Source organism: Zeus faber, assembly GCF_960531495.2.
Source record: "Zeus faber genome assembly, chromosome: 7".
Lineage (NCBI taxonomy): Eukaryota > Metazoa > Chordata > Actinopteri > Zeiformes > Zeidae > Zeus > Zeus faber.
The window spans coordinates 32,728,266-32,744,666 of record NC_137203.1 but is presented as its reverse complement, the minus strand read 5'-3'; the positions used below and the strand labels follow the sequence as shown (position 1 = coordinate 32,744,666).

The window sequence follows — 16,401 nt, the reverse complement described above, 5'->3', positions numbered from 1 at the left end:
CACACAAACTGTCTTCAAATCTTGAAGGTTCCAGGAGCCTCTTCTATGAACTCTGATCTTCAGTTCTTTCCATAGATTTTCCATTGGATTCAAGTCAGGTGATTGACTGGGCCATTCTAGAAGCTTTATTTTCTTTCTCTGAAACCAATGGAGAGTTTCCTTGGCCGTGTGTTTGGGATCATTGGCTTGCTGAAATTTCCACCCTTGTTTCATCTTCAGCATCCTGGAAGATGGCAGCAGATTCTTATCAAGAATGTCTTGGTCCATTTCTCCATTCACCCTTCCTTCAATTATGTGAAATCTGCCAGTACCATATGCTGAAAAACAGCCCCACACCATGATGTTTCCACCTCCAAACTTCACTGTTTGTATGGTGTTTTTAGGGTGATGTGCAGTGCCATTTCTCCTCCAAACATAGTGTGTGCTTTGACATTGAAAAAGTTAAATTTTGGTCTCATTTGACCAGACAATTTTATCCCAGTATTTTATTGGCTTGTCCAAATGTTGTGCGGCAAACTTTAAACGAGCCTCAACATGCTTTTTCTTCAGCAATGATGTCTTGCACAGTGAGCATGCATAGAGGCCATGGTGGTTGAGTGCATTACTCTTGTTTTCTTTGAAACAACTGTACCTGCTAATTCCAGGTCTTTCTGAAGCTCTCTGCAAGTGGTCCTTGGTTCTTGGACAACTCTTCAAATTATTCTTTTGACTCCTCTGTCAGAAATCTTGTGGGGAGCACCTGGTCGTGGCTGGTTGATGGTGAAATTATGTTCTTTCCACTTCCGGATAATGGCCCCAATTGTGCTCACTGGAACATTCAGAAGTTTAGGAATACGTCTGTAACCAATGCCATCAGTATGTTTTGCAACAATATGGTTGCGAAGATCTTGAGCGCGCTCTTTGGTTTTACCCGTCATGAGATGCTTCTGGTGTGACACCATGGTAATGAGAAACCTTTTCATAGGCCATCAGTTAGGACTAAACTAGCTGATATTAATTTGCACTGATAGGGGGCAGGATTGCTACCTAAATACTGACAGATTTCAGCTGGTTTCTTGGCTTCTCATGCCTCTTTGCACCTCCTATTCTTCATATGTTCAATATTTATTCCCTGTTTCATTCCACTTTATTACACATAACTTAATTTATGGACATATATGTTTTGATTTCTTTGTATGTGTGGATTACTTGGGTTGTTACCGACATCTGGGGAAAATTTCATGTCAATAGACCCATCAGAAATATATTTACTGAGAAAAATGTTGATGTGTTCAATACTTATTTCCCCCACTGTATATACTGTATATATATATACAGTTAGTGTATATAGCAATATATTCATACAAAGGACCTAGTAAGGAGTAGGGCCACCCCCTTTGCCTTCCTGGAGTAAGCATGCTCCTTGTAGCCGTCTGCTCTTCTTTTTTTCCCACATGTTTTATTCTTTTTTTTCTTATTTAAAATTTTTAAATTTTATTTATTTTTTTTATTAAAAAAATATATACATTATTTTATTTATTATTTAATTTTTTTCCTGTAGCACCTTGAGATTGGTCCTCAATAAAAGGCACATTATGAATTAAATGTACTATTATTTATTATTATTATTATAATAGTTATATTATAATATAACAGCGCCCTCGATAGGATCTTATAGTCCGTGCACAGAAGGGACACAGGACGCCAGCTCTTGATCTCCTGCAAGTCTTCTTTCTTTGGTAGGAGAGTGATTACTGCTCTCCTGCAGCTGACTGGCAATAGTTTGTCTTTAAAACCTTCATTAAAAACCATTAAAAGATCCTCCCGTAACTCCTCCCAGAACTGTTTATAAAATTCCGCAGGAATCCCGTTGATGCCGGGGGCCTTACCTCCCTTCATGCTCTGCAGGGCCGCGGCAAGATCCTGCAGGGTCAGATGTTCCCCCAGCACTGCGCTGAAGCCTTCTGGGACCCTGGGCAGATTCCCACAAAAGGAGTAAAACAGTTATTTTTGTTCCTCGTACTCACCTTCGTACAGTTCTGTCTAAAAGTTCACGACTCGTCTCCGGATCTCTTCCGGCCTCTTGAGCTCTTGTCCTGCGTCAGATCTCAGGGCGTGAATGAACCTGCTCTGCCCATTCCTCTTCTCCAGGCGCAAAAATAACTTAGATGGTGCGTCCATCAGTGCTGCACACTGGAAGCGAGAGCAGCCTTGGTGGTACCTAGTAGGTCTGTGAGAGCAGCTCTTTTAGACTTGAGAGCCTAAATATGATCTTGATTTCCAGTGGATTCCACTACACTCTGTAACTCCACAATGTCAGTCTCCAGATCCTTCATAGATCTGGTGATGTCCCGTTTGACATTGAAAGTGTACTGTTGACAGAGCTGCCTTATGTCGTTCTTCCCATAGTCCCACCACAGTCTTAAGGAGTTAAAATCCTGCTTCCTGTTTTTAAAACCTTCCCAAAAAAACCTAAAAGCATCCTTAAAATTGGAGTCACATAATAGGGTGGTGTTAAAATGCCAATATGCACTTTTAGGCTTTACATTGGCGATAAAAACACAACAAACAACCAGAGAGTGATCAGTAAAACCAACAGGCACCATTTTACATTCCTTAAAAATGTTAAAATGATGCTTAAAACAGTAAAACCGGTCCAGTCTAGCCAAAGATAATAAAGCGCCTCTGCAGTGCGCCCAGGTATACTGCCTTCTATCCCCGTTGGTACTCCTCCACACGTCTGTTAACTCATTCTGGTTTGAGAGCTGCCTCATTGCATTCTGTGATGCTCTGTGAGGCTCACAGTGGTTCCTGTCTAAAAGATCATTCTCGGTGCAGTTAAAATCTCCTAAAAACAAAAACTCCTCAGTGTGAACTTTGCCTAAAACACTACCTAAAACCTGTATAAAAGTAACTCTGTGTGGTCCTGTGGTGGGAGCGTACACGTTTATAAAAACACATTTATTGTGTTCAAATGTTGCCCTCACCACCATCAGTCTGCCCTCAACCACCTCCTCCAGCTCAAAGGATGCTGGGGCAAAGCTCTTAGAAAAGAGAAGAGCCACCCCCCGCTGGTGGTGCTCTTGTGCTCTTAAACCTGCCTGTCACTATCTGCAGCAGAGTCTTCCTCCATCCAGGACTCAGACTCTGAGCCTCCCTGCTCCACTGCCTGTCTTGCTTTCCCTGGCTTGCTGTCCCTCTCTTCGCCTGAGAGTCTCCTCCGATTTTATTTGACTTTCTTTTCAGATGAGGAACTATCAAACGATCGTCCTCATCCCCCATTTCAAAATCACTTCCTTCCAATGCTTCTTCCTCCCCAGCTACGTTGCCTGCACTCTTTTCATTTTGTTCTGCAGCTTTCTTTCCTTCACCTGTCCCCTCCTGTCCCCCCACACTCACCTGCCTATCTTCTGGACCCTCATCCTTCTCCTCCTGTCCTCCCACCTTTACCTGCCTGCCTTCCAGACCCCCACCTGCCTCCCCCCGTGTCTCCATGCTCACCTGACTGTGCTGTTGACCTTCACCCTTTCCCTCCTGTGTCTCCACATTCACCTGTTTTTCCCCCTTTTTTTCCCCTGCCCCTCACCTGCCCCCTCCTGTGCTCCCTTGTTCACCTGTTTTTCCTTTTTCCGCCCCTCACCTGTCTCCTCCTCTGCCCCTACCTTCACCTGTTTCTTCCCTTTTTCTTTCTGACCTCCACCTGTCTCCCCCTGTGCTCCCCCGTTCACCCGTTTTCCCCGTTTCTGACCCTCACCTGTCTCCTCCTGTGCCCCCACCTTCACCTGTCCATCCTTTTGCCTCTCACCTGTCCTGTTGTCTGAGTTCTTCCCTGGGCGTGCCCTGACCTGGTGTCCCGCCCCACCACACCCAAAGCACTTGGTGTTGTAAGAGTTGACAAACACCACATAATCGAATTCTCCGCAACCCTGTTGTTCAGGATCATCAGGACGTGTCTCCTGTGCAACACCACATGCTTCAGCAGCGGTGACTTACATCCCGACGGGACTTTCTTAACCGGCGACACCACCTTCCCCTGACCCTCTTCGCCTGTGTGGAGAGAGGCAGGATGGGAACAAACATTCCGTTCACCGTGACACCGCTCGCCACCACCGCGTTCACTCTTTCCATGCTATCCAGGAAAATGACCACAGCGCTGTTCATCCGCGCTGCAGACATGTGGCTGCTGTAGCCGACAGCCTGTCCCACTGCCAGGCTGCAGTCCTCCACCGAGACGGAGGAAGACACGGGCAACTTAATGCCGTGCTTCCTCGTTAGCCTGGTGTGGTCCGACATGGCTGCGGACTCGCACCACCACCACCACCACCACCCCCCACCCGCTGTGTGCGCACACTACAACCAATAGAAACAAAACTAACACCGTCACCAACAAATAATTATAAAAATACAATTTGATTGATAAGTTTGAGAGAAATCACTCACTCCACCTAACTCTCACACGCTCCGCTCGCTCACGCCTCCAACCACTCAGAGAGAGAGAGAGAGAGAGAGAGCAAAACCATGGAGGGGGTGCACCTGTTTTTGTGAAATGAGGTGACTGTCCACCATCACAAATCCCCCAACCTGTATATAGCATTTGGTGACACTGTTGCAGTTTCCACCCAAGTAGTATTGATTGTTATACACCTTTCCCCTGGTGCCACAAACCCGGTAACACCTGCTAACATCTGGCATTTGTCATTAGTGGGAAAGGTAACACCCGGGTGCGACTATTACCACTGGTATTTGCAGAAAATAACTCAAAATGTTGGTGCTGTAAGGTTGCCAGTTCAGACAACTGAGCTTTGTTGACATGATATTGTGAAGCAAGGCATCCTGCCAACCTGGCAACCTCCTTCCATGTGGCAAAACTCAAGTGCCTGTTAATCCGTTAAAGTCATGTTTGGTTTTAGAAAACTCATCGTGTCCCACCGGGGATTGATAAAGTGTTGTCCTATCATCATCCGATACACACAAACAGGCATGCACTAAATCAAGGATTGCTGCATGTTTCATGGATCCCAATGTTTTTTTTCGCACACACTTTTGTCAAGAACAAAACACAGAAGAATGGAAGAACATTTTTGTGAATGAGGCTTACATTTACATTACATTTACATTTAGTCATTTAGCAGACGCTTTTATCCAAAGCGACTTACAAGGGACAATAACATTCAAGCTACATTGCGACAGAGAGGCTTGTTTTGAAGTGACGAGCGATGTGAGAAATACAGAACCTAACAGCCAGTGACACGTTCGCTCGATGTTATATAAAAGCTGCTCGCTTATTTCTGACTGTTGTTTAATTCTAGCTAGCCTGTGGGAAAAATGCCCAAACTACCCTGACAGTGTGCTGTCACCTGGTTAAGTGACTCAACCAGTTACTTCATTAATTGAAATTGTGTCCTTTAAATCTGATAGTTGAAAACTAAACCGTCTCTATAACAAAATGCCAAACTCTTGGCTGTAGCTACATATAGCTCCCATTTTCGCTGCCAGAAAATAGCCGAGAGGGGAATGCTGAGGGACAAGAGGGACTTCATCTTCTTTCTGCTCTCACTGCCTTGACATGAGATAAATGGACACGAAAACAAACTGTTCACCCTTGAATGTCTCTGCCTGTGCAAGAAAATACAATGTTGCTGCACTGCGCCCTGTGTGTGAACATGTATGTATGCTCCATCAAAATCCTCAAAGTCCAGTCTAATCCAACAACTAGCTAAACAACAAAACAGTGCCATCCTTCCACCTCCTCTCCCTAAATCTTTCTTCCAGATGACTATATACTGGTTGGTTTGTACGTTTAAACAAGGCATCATCTCCCAATCCATGATTGAGACTAATATAACATGCTTTATTAATTTTTTTTTTTTTTTTGGCATGGTTGTTTGTCTCTTCTCCAGCCCAGAGAAGGAAGCCACATATGGAAGATGCACATGGTGAAGGGCCAGGAAGGATTAGGGATCCAGATCACAGGGGGGCGCGGCTCAAGGCGCTCTCCCCATGGAATCATCATTGCTCATGTGGAAGAGGGTGGCACTGCACAGAGGTAATAAATGAATGAATGAATAAATAAATAAAGCTAATGCAAGGCAGTTTGCGTGTTCTCCCCATGTTTGCGTAGGTCTCTTCTCAACTATAATTTGCCTAAGTGAGTTAAATTTATTGATATTTTATTATTATTATTATTATTTTTTTTTATTTTTTATTTTTTTTTTAAATTAAAAAAAACCTGTTGTGTTAGCATGCTGGGTATCCAACACAGAGTATTTGTATGCCATTGCATCTAGGATGGAGTTAGTCTGCAAGTGGAGTTCAACTTCTCAACCTGCAATGCAACTCTTTATTAATTCTTAAATCATCAAGAACTGCTGCAATAACTCTGTCCTGTGGACAACCTGAGGTTAACTTAATTCACTGAATAATGAATTGAGCTTAATTTAATTAGAGTTGGCCTAACTAAAGTTAGACTTGTAAGGTTAGGCAGCAAGACCAATTCAGGGTTCTTGCTGCCTTAAGGCACCAGTATACCCATGGGTGTAATACTGTTTTTTTATGGCGCAAAAAGATGCATTGAGAACAACAATGAAAGAAAGTGACAAATGGACGGTTAACTCTTTGAGAAGAAACAGTCTTTATTTGTGACGCAACACACCACACTACAACACATGCTCGCACACACACACACGCTTTGATGGTGGCCGGTGAAATGGATCCTCTGCATTTGACCCATCCTGGCTTGTCCTTCCTCTGGGGGCACAGCCAGGAGCAGTGGGCAGCATACATGGACGCGCCCGGGGACCAGGTGATAAGTGTCCAACGCTGGTCAGACGATGATGGGTGCATGTTTTTGGTGGGGGTCCTTACTGACGTGAGGTGGAGGAAACCCCATGTGAGCACGGGGAGAACATGCAAACTCCACACAGAAAGGCTCCTATTTGGGAGATAACCCGCCGGAGCACGGTGCCAGCAGCGCCCCAGGTGGGAATCAAACCCAGGACCTTCTTGCTGTGAGGCAGCAGTGCAATGCACTTTGTCTGCTGACTGTATCGTCCACTAAATCCTCTTTGTATTGAGCATACTGACGGCGGTGTTCAGGGAAATTACAGACCCCCAACCTGCACGCATTTTGTGTACCAACTACGCAATAGTGAAAATATGCAGGTATGAAATGCCAGCTGAAACTACGCGGGGGAAAATAAAATAAAAATAGTAATAATTATATATATATATATATATATATATATATATATATATATATATATATATATATATATATATATATATATATATATAGAGAGAGTAATTTCATGACAGAAATCAATCAATCAATACAATTAAATACCGTACATTTATTGGGTATTTAAACAAAACTTCTACTGATACACAGTGCACTGAACGCAGCGGTACTTTATTATCCACGGATGTTTAACTCTCCATTGTGTGGTAAGATGGGAAGTGGGCCATTTATAATAAATCACAAAAATGACAGTAATGTTAACATATAAAACTTGAGATTCACTGATCATTCAAGATTTTTTCAAGATTCAAGATTCAAGATTTTTATTTGTCACATACATATACATACTTCCATACATATATGCAGTGAAATGTAATGCAACGCACCCGGTGATAGCACACCATAAGTCCTAGGAAAAAGTACTAAAATAAAATAAAATAAAAAGTAGAAAATTCCTTTCTAATAGACCGACTAACTGACTCCTAAAACGTAATACAGTAAGTGGAATACTTATAGAATAAGATAAAAAATATATAGAATAAAATACAATAAAAATAAATTGAAATAAAATGGAATAGGTAGAAGGAATATGCCTATGTATATACAGATATGTGCATTAAAGTGGCATGTGAATTAAAGTGGCATGTGAATGTGAATAGTGTGAGGTAGTGTTTGGGATAATACAGCACAGTATACAACAGTACGGCGCAGCAATACGGCATCACGAACAACCCTGAACAGTGACACAGTATGCGGTACAGTATGCTACATATAGTACAGTAGGTAGTGGAGCCTAGTGCATGGCTCAGTTAGGACCCCTGGTGAGGTCAGCATTGACAGTTCTAAGGGCTTGAGGGAAGAAACTCCGTCTCAGTCTCTCTGTTCTCGCTGCGTGACTGCGGAGGCGCTTGCCTGACCGCAGCAGCTGAAACAGTCCGTTGTTGGGGTGATGAGGATCCTTCATGATCCTACGGGCTCTGCTACTACACCTCCTGGTGTATAACTCCTGCAAGGGGGGGAGGGTAGTTCCAGTGGTACGTTCAGCTGAACGCACCACCCTCTGCAGGGCCCGCCTGTCCTGGGCAGTACAGTTCCCAAACCAGGCAGTGATGTTGCCTGTCAGGATGCTCTCCACTGCTCCAGAGTAGAAGGACTTGAGGATCCTCACCGAGACCCGGAATTTCCTCAGCTGCCTGAGGTGGTAGAGACGCTGCCTCGCCTTTCTCACCAGAGTGTCTGTGTGAACAGTCCATGTTAAGTCCTCTGTGATGTGGACTCCCAGATATCTGAAGCTGCTCACCCTATCGACAGAAGTCCCATTAATCCACAAGGGCGCGTGCGTCCTCGATTGTGATCCACGCCTAAAGTCCACAATCAGCTCCTTGGTTTTGCTGACATTCAGGTGTAGGCTGTTGTCCTGGCACCAGAGTGACAGGTCAGCCACCTCCTCGTGGTAGGCCTTCTCATCGCAGTCGGTGATCAGGCCCACGACCACGGTGTCGTCAGCAAACTTGATGATGGTGTTGGAGCTGGACCTGGCCACACAGTCATGTGTGTACAGGGAGTACAGTAGGGGGCTGAGGACGCAACCCTGGGGGGATCCTGTATTCAGGGTGAGGGAGCTTGACATGTACTTCCCCACCTTGACCACCTGGGGGCGGCCTGTGAGGAAGTCCAGGATCCAGGTGCACAGCGGACCATTCAATCCTAGCTCCATCAACTTGACAGCCAGTCTGGTGGGAACTATGGTGTTGAAAGCTGAACTATAATCAATGAACAGCATTCTCACATAGGCCCCCTTCTGGCCATCCAGGTGCGTGAGCGTGGTGTGCAGTACCTGGGAGACCGCGTTGTCCGTGGATCTGTTCTGCCGGTACGCGAACTGCAACGGGTCCAAGGTGCGGGGGAGGGAGGCGCAGATGTAATCCTTAATCAGCCTCTCGAAACACTTCATGACCACCGAGGTGAGGGCCACCGGACGGTAGTCATTCAGGCAGGTTGGAGAGGCGATCTTCGGGACAGGAACGACGGTGGACCTCTTGAAGCAGGATGGGACCACTGATTCAGCCAGGGAGATGTTGAATATTGTGGTGAACACCGGAGCTAGCTGGTTAGCACAGGTCTTCAGTACTCGCCCAGATATGCCATCTGGGCCTGCAGCTTTCCTGGTGTTCACCCGCATCAAAGCCCTCCTGACCTCGTGCACGGACACTGAGAGTGCGCGCTCATCCCCAGCGGTGTAACTCCAATTAGCCGGCGAGCTAGCGGTGCTGCTGCCAGACTCGAACCGCGCATAAAAGGAGTTCAGTTGGTTGGCCAGGGAGGCGTCCACACTCGTGGCTGGGGAGGAGCTGCTCTTGTAGTTTGTTATTGTTCGCAGCCCCTCCCACAAGCGTCTGGTGTCCCCCCGCTCCATCTGCAGCTCCACGGTGTCTCTGTACGTCCGTTTAGCGTCCCTCACCGCCCTCCGCAGATTGTACGACGCCGCTTTGTAATTGTCCATGTTACCAGATACAAGTCCGTCGTTGTAAGCGGCCGTGCGCGCATTCAGAGCGCAGCGGATGAATTTATAAACCCATGGTTTCTGGTTTGGAAATATCCGAACTTTCACCGTGGGGACGATTTCATCCGCGAGCGTAGCCACGAAACTTACTACAGCCTCCGTAAACTCGCTGACGTCACTTGAACTTGTTTGGAACATGTCCCAGTCTACGTCAGTCAGAGCGTCCTGAAGCGCAGCCTCTGATTGGTCCGTCCACCGCTTCACTTCCCTCGTCATCACCAGATCCCGCGCGATCAGAGGCCTGTAAACAGGAAGCAGCGAGATGCGGCGTGATCTGATTTCCCGAAAGCAGGGAGCGAGACGGGCTTGTATCCGTTCTTGTAAGGAGTGTAACAATGGTCCAGAGTTCTGTCTCCCCTGGTGGCACACGTGATGTGTTGGTGGAAATTCAGCAGAACTTTTTTAAGGTTGGCCCTGTTAAAGTCCCCAGTCACCACCACAGCCGCGTCGGGATGTCTGTTCTGAAATCCGCACAACACATCGTGCAGAACCGACAGAGCTGCGTCGGTGTCCGCTTGCGGTGGGATATAAACGGCTGTAATGATGACCGTGCTGAATTCCCGGGGGAGATAAAATGGACGGCATAGTATGGTCAGCTGTTCCAGGTTCGGCGAGCAGGAGTGGGAGAGGAATTTGGTGTTGTTGGCGTTACACCAGCGGTTGTTTACCATTAGGCAGACGCCTCCACCTTTGCATTTCCCCGACTCTCCCGTTCTGTCGCCGCGGAACACGGAGAAGGCCTCGGCTGGACGGATGGCTTCATCCGGCACCAGTGGGTTCAGCCATGTTTCCGTCAGGCAGAGGACGCAACAGTTCCTCGTGTCTCGCTGGAATTGAATCCTCGCTCGAAGTTTATCCATCTTGTTCTCCAGGGACTGGACATTAACAAGAAGGATGCTTGGCAGAGGTGGACGGTAAGGTTGCGTCCTTATTCTGACCCGAATGCCGCCTCATTTACCTCGGTGCTTCCTCCGTGGGCCGGCTCGTGGAACAGCGACTCCATTTTTGTTGTTGTAGTTGTTGCGAGTGTTCCCGCGTAGGATTTCCGCCGGCCACTCTGCTCCCACGGATAAAAAGTCCCAAAGTTGTTCGTTTAGGGAAATTTTTATATCCATGAGTGCATCGCGGCCGTATGAGTTAATTGTTGATGTTTTTCTGGCGAACATTGTGATAAAAAAAGGAAAAAAATACTAAAGAGTAAGAAAGAGGAAAGAGAAAAAAAGAAGAATTCAGCCATGAATGAATCTAGTCGATTTTCACCGGCCAATCAGTGTCAGATATATTTTCAGATTTTGTGCCGGTCGGTTTTACAGCCCGATACAGTGCTCATGTACTGTACTCGTATAAATGCTCCAATACTAAAACCCGATACCAATGTATAGGACGTAGTTGACGCTCAACAAAGAGAGCGAAAGAAAGTAAATGTCGGCTGTTTGTTGGTACTTCAAGGTAAATAAAGAAGATTAGATAAATTATTTATTTATCACTAGACAATATTCCATAATTGTTCAGACTATCTATCACTGTCATAACAGCGGAGCTCCACTCGTGATGAAAAGTTTGACTCTTTTTTTGGGACTTGGTTCTTGACGAGTCATTCGATTTGATTCACTTGGTTTAATGCAAGGTAAAAGAGGACTTCCAGTGAATGGAATAGAGAAGAGTCGGCCATTTATTTTATTTGTTTATTTTTTTGTAATGATTGCAATTTATTTGCAAAGTACCATATAAATATAATATAAATGTATATTTGCACTTAAAGTGTAAGAGACTTTCATTTAAAGTTTGAACTGGACATTCCATGTAAGGTGTTGTGTACTACTAAAACTCAGTGAGAGTTACAGGTGGAATTATACTAAAACTTGGTGACAGTCCCATGTAAAATTTTATTGGAACCATTTGATGTTCTATTATTGTTCCACAGTGAATAATGAACAATTATAAACACAGTTCTTCTTGTCGTGTCCACAAAACAGTCAGTTACAAGGCTTGGCTAGATGTGGTTCAGCCACAGCTGAACACATTGCTGTCCCTTCTCATTAAACTCTGCTAAGTCCGATGGTGTGCAGGTCTGTTCCAGCAGCGGACATATCAGGAGGTGCTCCATGGTCTGTGGTCCAGTTCCACAGTCACACACAGCGTCCCCGTCATTCAGGTATCCCCATTTGGCAAGAGTGGCTTTTGCACGTCCAACACCAGATCTTAGTCTGTTAAGGCATTTCCACACTGCGTAGTTGGTGTCTGCTCCAGGGGGCAGTGCCTCGCTCGCCTTTAGCTCCATTGTTGTTTCTGGTGGGAGGTTGTCAAGTCTTTCTTCCCACCGAGTGACTCTTTCACTGCTTGCGCTCGGTGTTCTGAGAGGTGGGACGCTCTTCAGGAAACCTTTCCTGGATTTAAGGCGGCTTTTGGCTTGATATGTCTTTGATCATTGGACTGTTGTTGCTGCTCTTTCTTGCTTGCTGCATTTCGTCGTATCTCTGGTGGGGCTATGTCTGCTAGGATGTATAGCCGGTCTGTAGGTGTTGGTTTCAGGCAGCCAGTGATAAGGCGGCAGCTAGCATTGAGGGCGGGGTCCAACTTCTTGGCATGGGCAGCTCGCTCCCATACTGGGCAGGCATACTCGGCAGCTGAGTAGCAGAGAGCCAGTGCGGTTGCTTTCAGAGTCTGTGAGTTAGCACCCCAGGTTGTTCCAGTGAGCTTGCGGATGATGTTGTTCCTCGCACTCACTTTACACTTGGTCTTCTCAATGTGGGTCTTAGAAGAGAGGCATCTGTCCAGGGTTACCCCTAGGTAGACCGGGTGCTCACAGTGTTCGAGGGAGGTTCCTGACCAGTTGACCTTCAGTTGGCGCTTGGCTTCACGATTTCTCAGGTGGAAGGCACACACCTGTGTCTTAGATGGATTTGCACGTAGTTGGTTCTCTTCATAGTAAGGTGTTAGCTCTGCCAGAGCATTGGAGAGTCTGTCTTCCCCAACTTTGAAGTCAGTGGCTTGTGCACCTATGCCAAGGTCGTCTGCATAGATGAAGCGGCGAGTGTCTGCACTTTTTGGTTGGTCGTTGGTGTAGATGTTAAAGAGAAGTGGTGCAAGCACACTTCCCTGTGAAAGGCCATTCTTGAGTCTTCTCCACCTGCTTTTCTTTCCTCCAAGCTCAACAAAAAAGTTCCTGTTTTCAAGCATGCTTTCGATCAGTTCTGTCAGACGGATGTCCCTTGTGGTCTCCAGGATCTTGCTGAGGAGACGTCTGTGGTTGACTGTGTCATAAGCAGCTGAGAGGTCGACAAACACCACACCAGTTACCATCCCTTCCTCATAGCCGTCTTCGATGTACTGAGTGAGGTTAAGTACTTGGCTAGTTGTCGAATTGCCAGGGCGGAAACCTGCTTGTTCAGGGATGAGGTGTTTGTCAACAAAGGTGCCAATTCTGTTGAGGATCAGACGTTCGAAAAGCTTGTAGGTATGACTCAAAAGTGCGATTGGTCTGATGTTCTTGGGAGCGGATGGATCTTTCCCAGGTTTCAGCAGTGCTATAATGTGGGCTTTCTTCCAGATGTTAGGGAGTTTGTGTGTTGTTAAGCACTCATTGTAAAGCTGTAGAAGCCATGTCTTTGCCTTGTGACCGAAGTGCCTGATCTGTTCGGTTGCGATGTTATCCAATCGGATTGCCTTTCCTGGTTTGAGGGTAGAGATTCCCCCTTCCAGCTCTTCCATAGTAAGCTGTCTTGTAAAAGCAGGGACCTCGATGTATCTCTTGCGGTTCAGCTTGGTCTTTTTCCCTCTCTTTCCACTCTTTCCATTCAAGAGCAATTGGTGGGCAACTTGGTTGGCAGTGACTTTTGGGTGCTGAGGAGCTGCTTTAGGATCACCCCCTAGCTTGTGAATACGTGTCCATGCTTTCTTGCTGTTTTTTGACATGTCTGTGGACTCAATAAGAGCATTCCAGGTCTTGCTTCGCTCTTGGGCAATGTTTTCCATCACCTTCTCAGCTTGGGCAGATGTTTCATCTGAGAAGGGATCTGCTTCAAACATGCTGACATAGTTGTCATAGAGTCCTGCACAGTCCTTTGAAAGCCCAGGTATATATTCAACTCTACAGCCTCGTGGGATGTGTTTCCGAGCAGTTTTCAACACCAGGTTTGCAAATTGGTCGTAGATCTTGCTAACTGGTATTATATCTTTGATTTTCTCTTCTAGCTCGTTGGTGAAGCCTTTCCAGTCTGCTTTCTTGTAGTTGAAACGCCTTTTAAAGGGCACAATGGTTGGGACTACAGCTGCATTAATTTGGATCCCAATGGAGCGGTGTTGGCTTGATGGAATAGGGTCCAGCACAATCTTTTTACACAGTCCAGCGATGTTACTTGTGACCATGATGAGGTCTGGATTGTAGCCACGTTTCCAGCGAGCACTGATAAACGAGTGTGGTAGCTTGGGGTCATGGATAAGACTTAGTTGGTTAATATCCATCCAGTCCTCTACTGCTTCTCCATCTTTGTTCATTTCAGGGTAGCCCCACTGGGTGCTGTGGCTGTTGAAGTCCCCAATGATGATCTGTGGTTTGCTGTGTACTTTGGGGATTGGCTGGGAAAATATAAAGTCTACAGGTGGTGGTTTATAGACAGATGTTACTACAGCACTGCTGAGCTCAACAGATAGGACTTCGATGTCATGGTCGTCTGACATATCTGTATCTTCTATAGCTAACCCTGTTTTTACAAATATAGCACTGTCGTACTGCTGGTGGGGTCGCTCAGTGGTCAAGACCATTCCTGATATTCAGGGGCGGTTATTTTCACTCCCTCTGTGAGTCTCTTGCAAGCAGAGAACATCACAGTGTTGCTTGCTGCAAAGGTCAGCTAAGATGGTTTGTTTTGCAGAGGAGAACCCTTCAATGTTCACAGATATGACTGTCAATGCTGGTCTTGAGGAGGTTCCTCGTTTGGGACATCGACCTTTGTGTCTATCTCCAGGCATGATGTTTTCTCTTGTGTTCTGTAGCTTTGTGGCTTGTAGCTTGCAGCTTTCAGCGTCGCTTGTAGCTTGTAACTGTTGCTTGTAGTGGTGAAAGGATTAGCAGTATCTTGTAGATCTAGTCGATCTTGTCGATCTCGTCGATACTCCCAGGGCCGCGACGTGTACGCTCCTTTCTTGGCCCCAATAAACACAGTGTCAACAATATCACTTTTGTGGTAACTGAAAATTGCAGTGTAGTCCATATGTGCAGCTGTCCTATCATGTGAACATGATTAGATCACAGGATGTATTTGTCATCGACTTAAACGAACCCGGAAATCGGAATCTGCAGGTCAGACTAAAAAAACAGATTAGGAATCTGAATTGGCCAAGAATTGCAATATTCTTGGCCAATTGCATTGCATTTCTAGTTGGTAAACATGTTCCGCAACTTTACAAGATGATGCATTTCAAGGGGTATATCATAATAAGATTAATTTATATACATTACATTTAGCAGACGCTTTCATCCAAAGCGACTTACAATTATTCAAACACCGACGGATGCAGCCATCAGGAGCAATTAGGGGTTAAGTGTCTTGCTCAAGGACACTACAGCATGCTAGAAGGAGGAGCCTGGGATCGAACCAGCAACCTTTAGATTCCTAGACCACCAGCGCTACCTCCTGAGCTACCGTCCCGCACTATATAAATAGTTAGCCGTAGTAGCTCGCACACAATGTGATCAGCCTTGTTACGCGACGGCTACGGTATGAATAACTGATGGAGTCATTTAGCTGCAGTAACTCAAATGCCACAGAGACTCCCTGTTACACTGTTGTGGTACTCAAAATACTTTCCCAAGGTTGGCAGGTCTGCTTTACACTCATAGTTAGCTTGGGTAGGCTGAAATGGTTTCATTCGGGCTCGGCAAGTCCAATTCCAGTACTGATAGAAATTAAAAGTTATTATTTGGCCACACATTTAGGAATCCCGTGTTTTCTTTCTTCCACATGTATGGCTGTCATCATTGTGATGTAGAGAGGCGCCAGTGGCAGCCGGTTGCAGTCGCTCCCGTCAACATGTTATGTTGTTTTGTATTTTCTTGTGTTTATATTGCGCTTTCTTTTCTGGCAAAACACTCCATATAGTACCTTTTTTTCACGCTAATATGGAGACTGGCTCAATGGATTTCTGTTGATACTCCTGGCACTTTTAACTTTTGTTGTGCCGGGTTGCTATGCCAACGGGTGTTGGGGTATTGATTACCTCCGGGACGAGCTGATTGCGCCCTCCAAGCCTACACTGCTGCCTGGAGCGAGACCCCAAATCCCCGACGAGTTGAAGAGAAGACATCGGGCATGTAAGGCCGTTGTCAAACGGAGAGCAAGTAGGTGGAGATACAAACCATTTCTTCCCTTGATTTTCATGGGGAATGTGAGGTCCCTGGCGAATAACACAGCGGGAATATCGGGAATGCAGTATTATGTGTTTCACCAAAACGTGGCTGCAGGAAGATATTCCGGATGCTAATGCCACCATCCCCGGCTTTCAGAAGGAACGGCTGAGAGAGATTACAGACGGAGCGGTAAGAAGAAAGGAGGGGGGGATCGCTGTGTTCGTGAACAACGGATGGTGTAATTCCGGACATGTTACTGTGAAGGAGGGTTTC

The 16,401-nt window shown here is 46.0% G+C and overlaps 1 protein-coding gene across 1 annotated transcript in view; it reads left to right on the top strand.

Moving 5' to 3' along the window:
• The window catches only part of pdzd2 (PDZ domain containing 2), a gene marked incomplete at its 5' end in the record, with an annotated part of 98,858 nt that overhangs the window by 36,227 nt on the left and 46,230 nt on the right, over window positions 1-16,401 (top strand). The window contains one exon of the mRNA XM_080004032.1: window positions 5,880-6,025. Within this exon, the coding sequence (XP_079860158.1) occupies window positions 5,880-6,025 (146 nt within the window). The remainder of the gene's footprint in view (window positions 1-5,879; window positions 6,026-16,401) is intronic.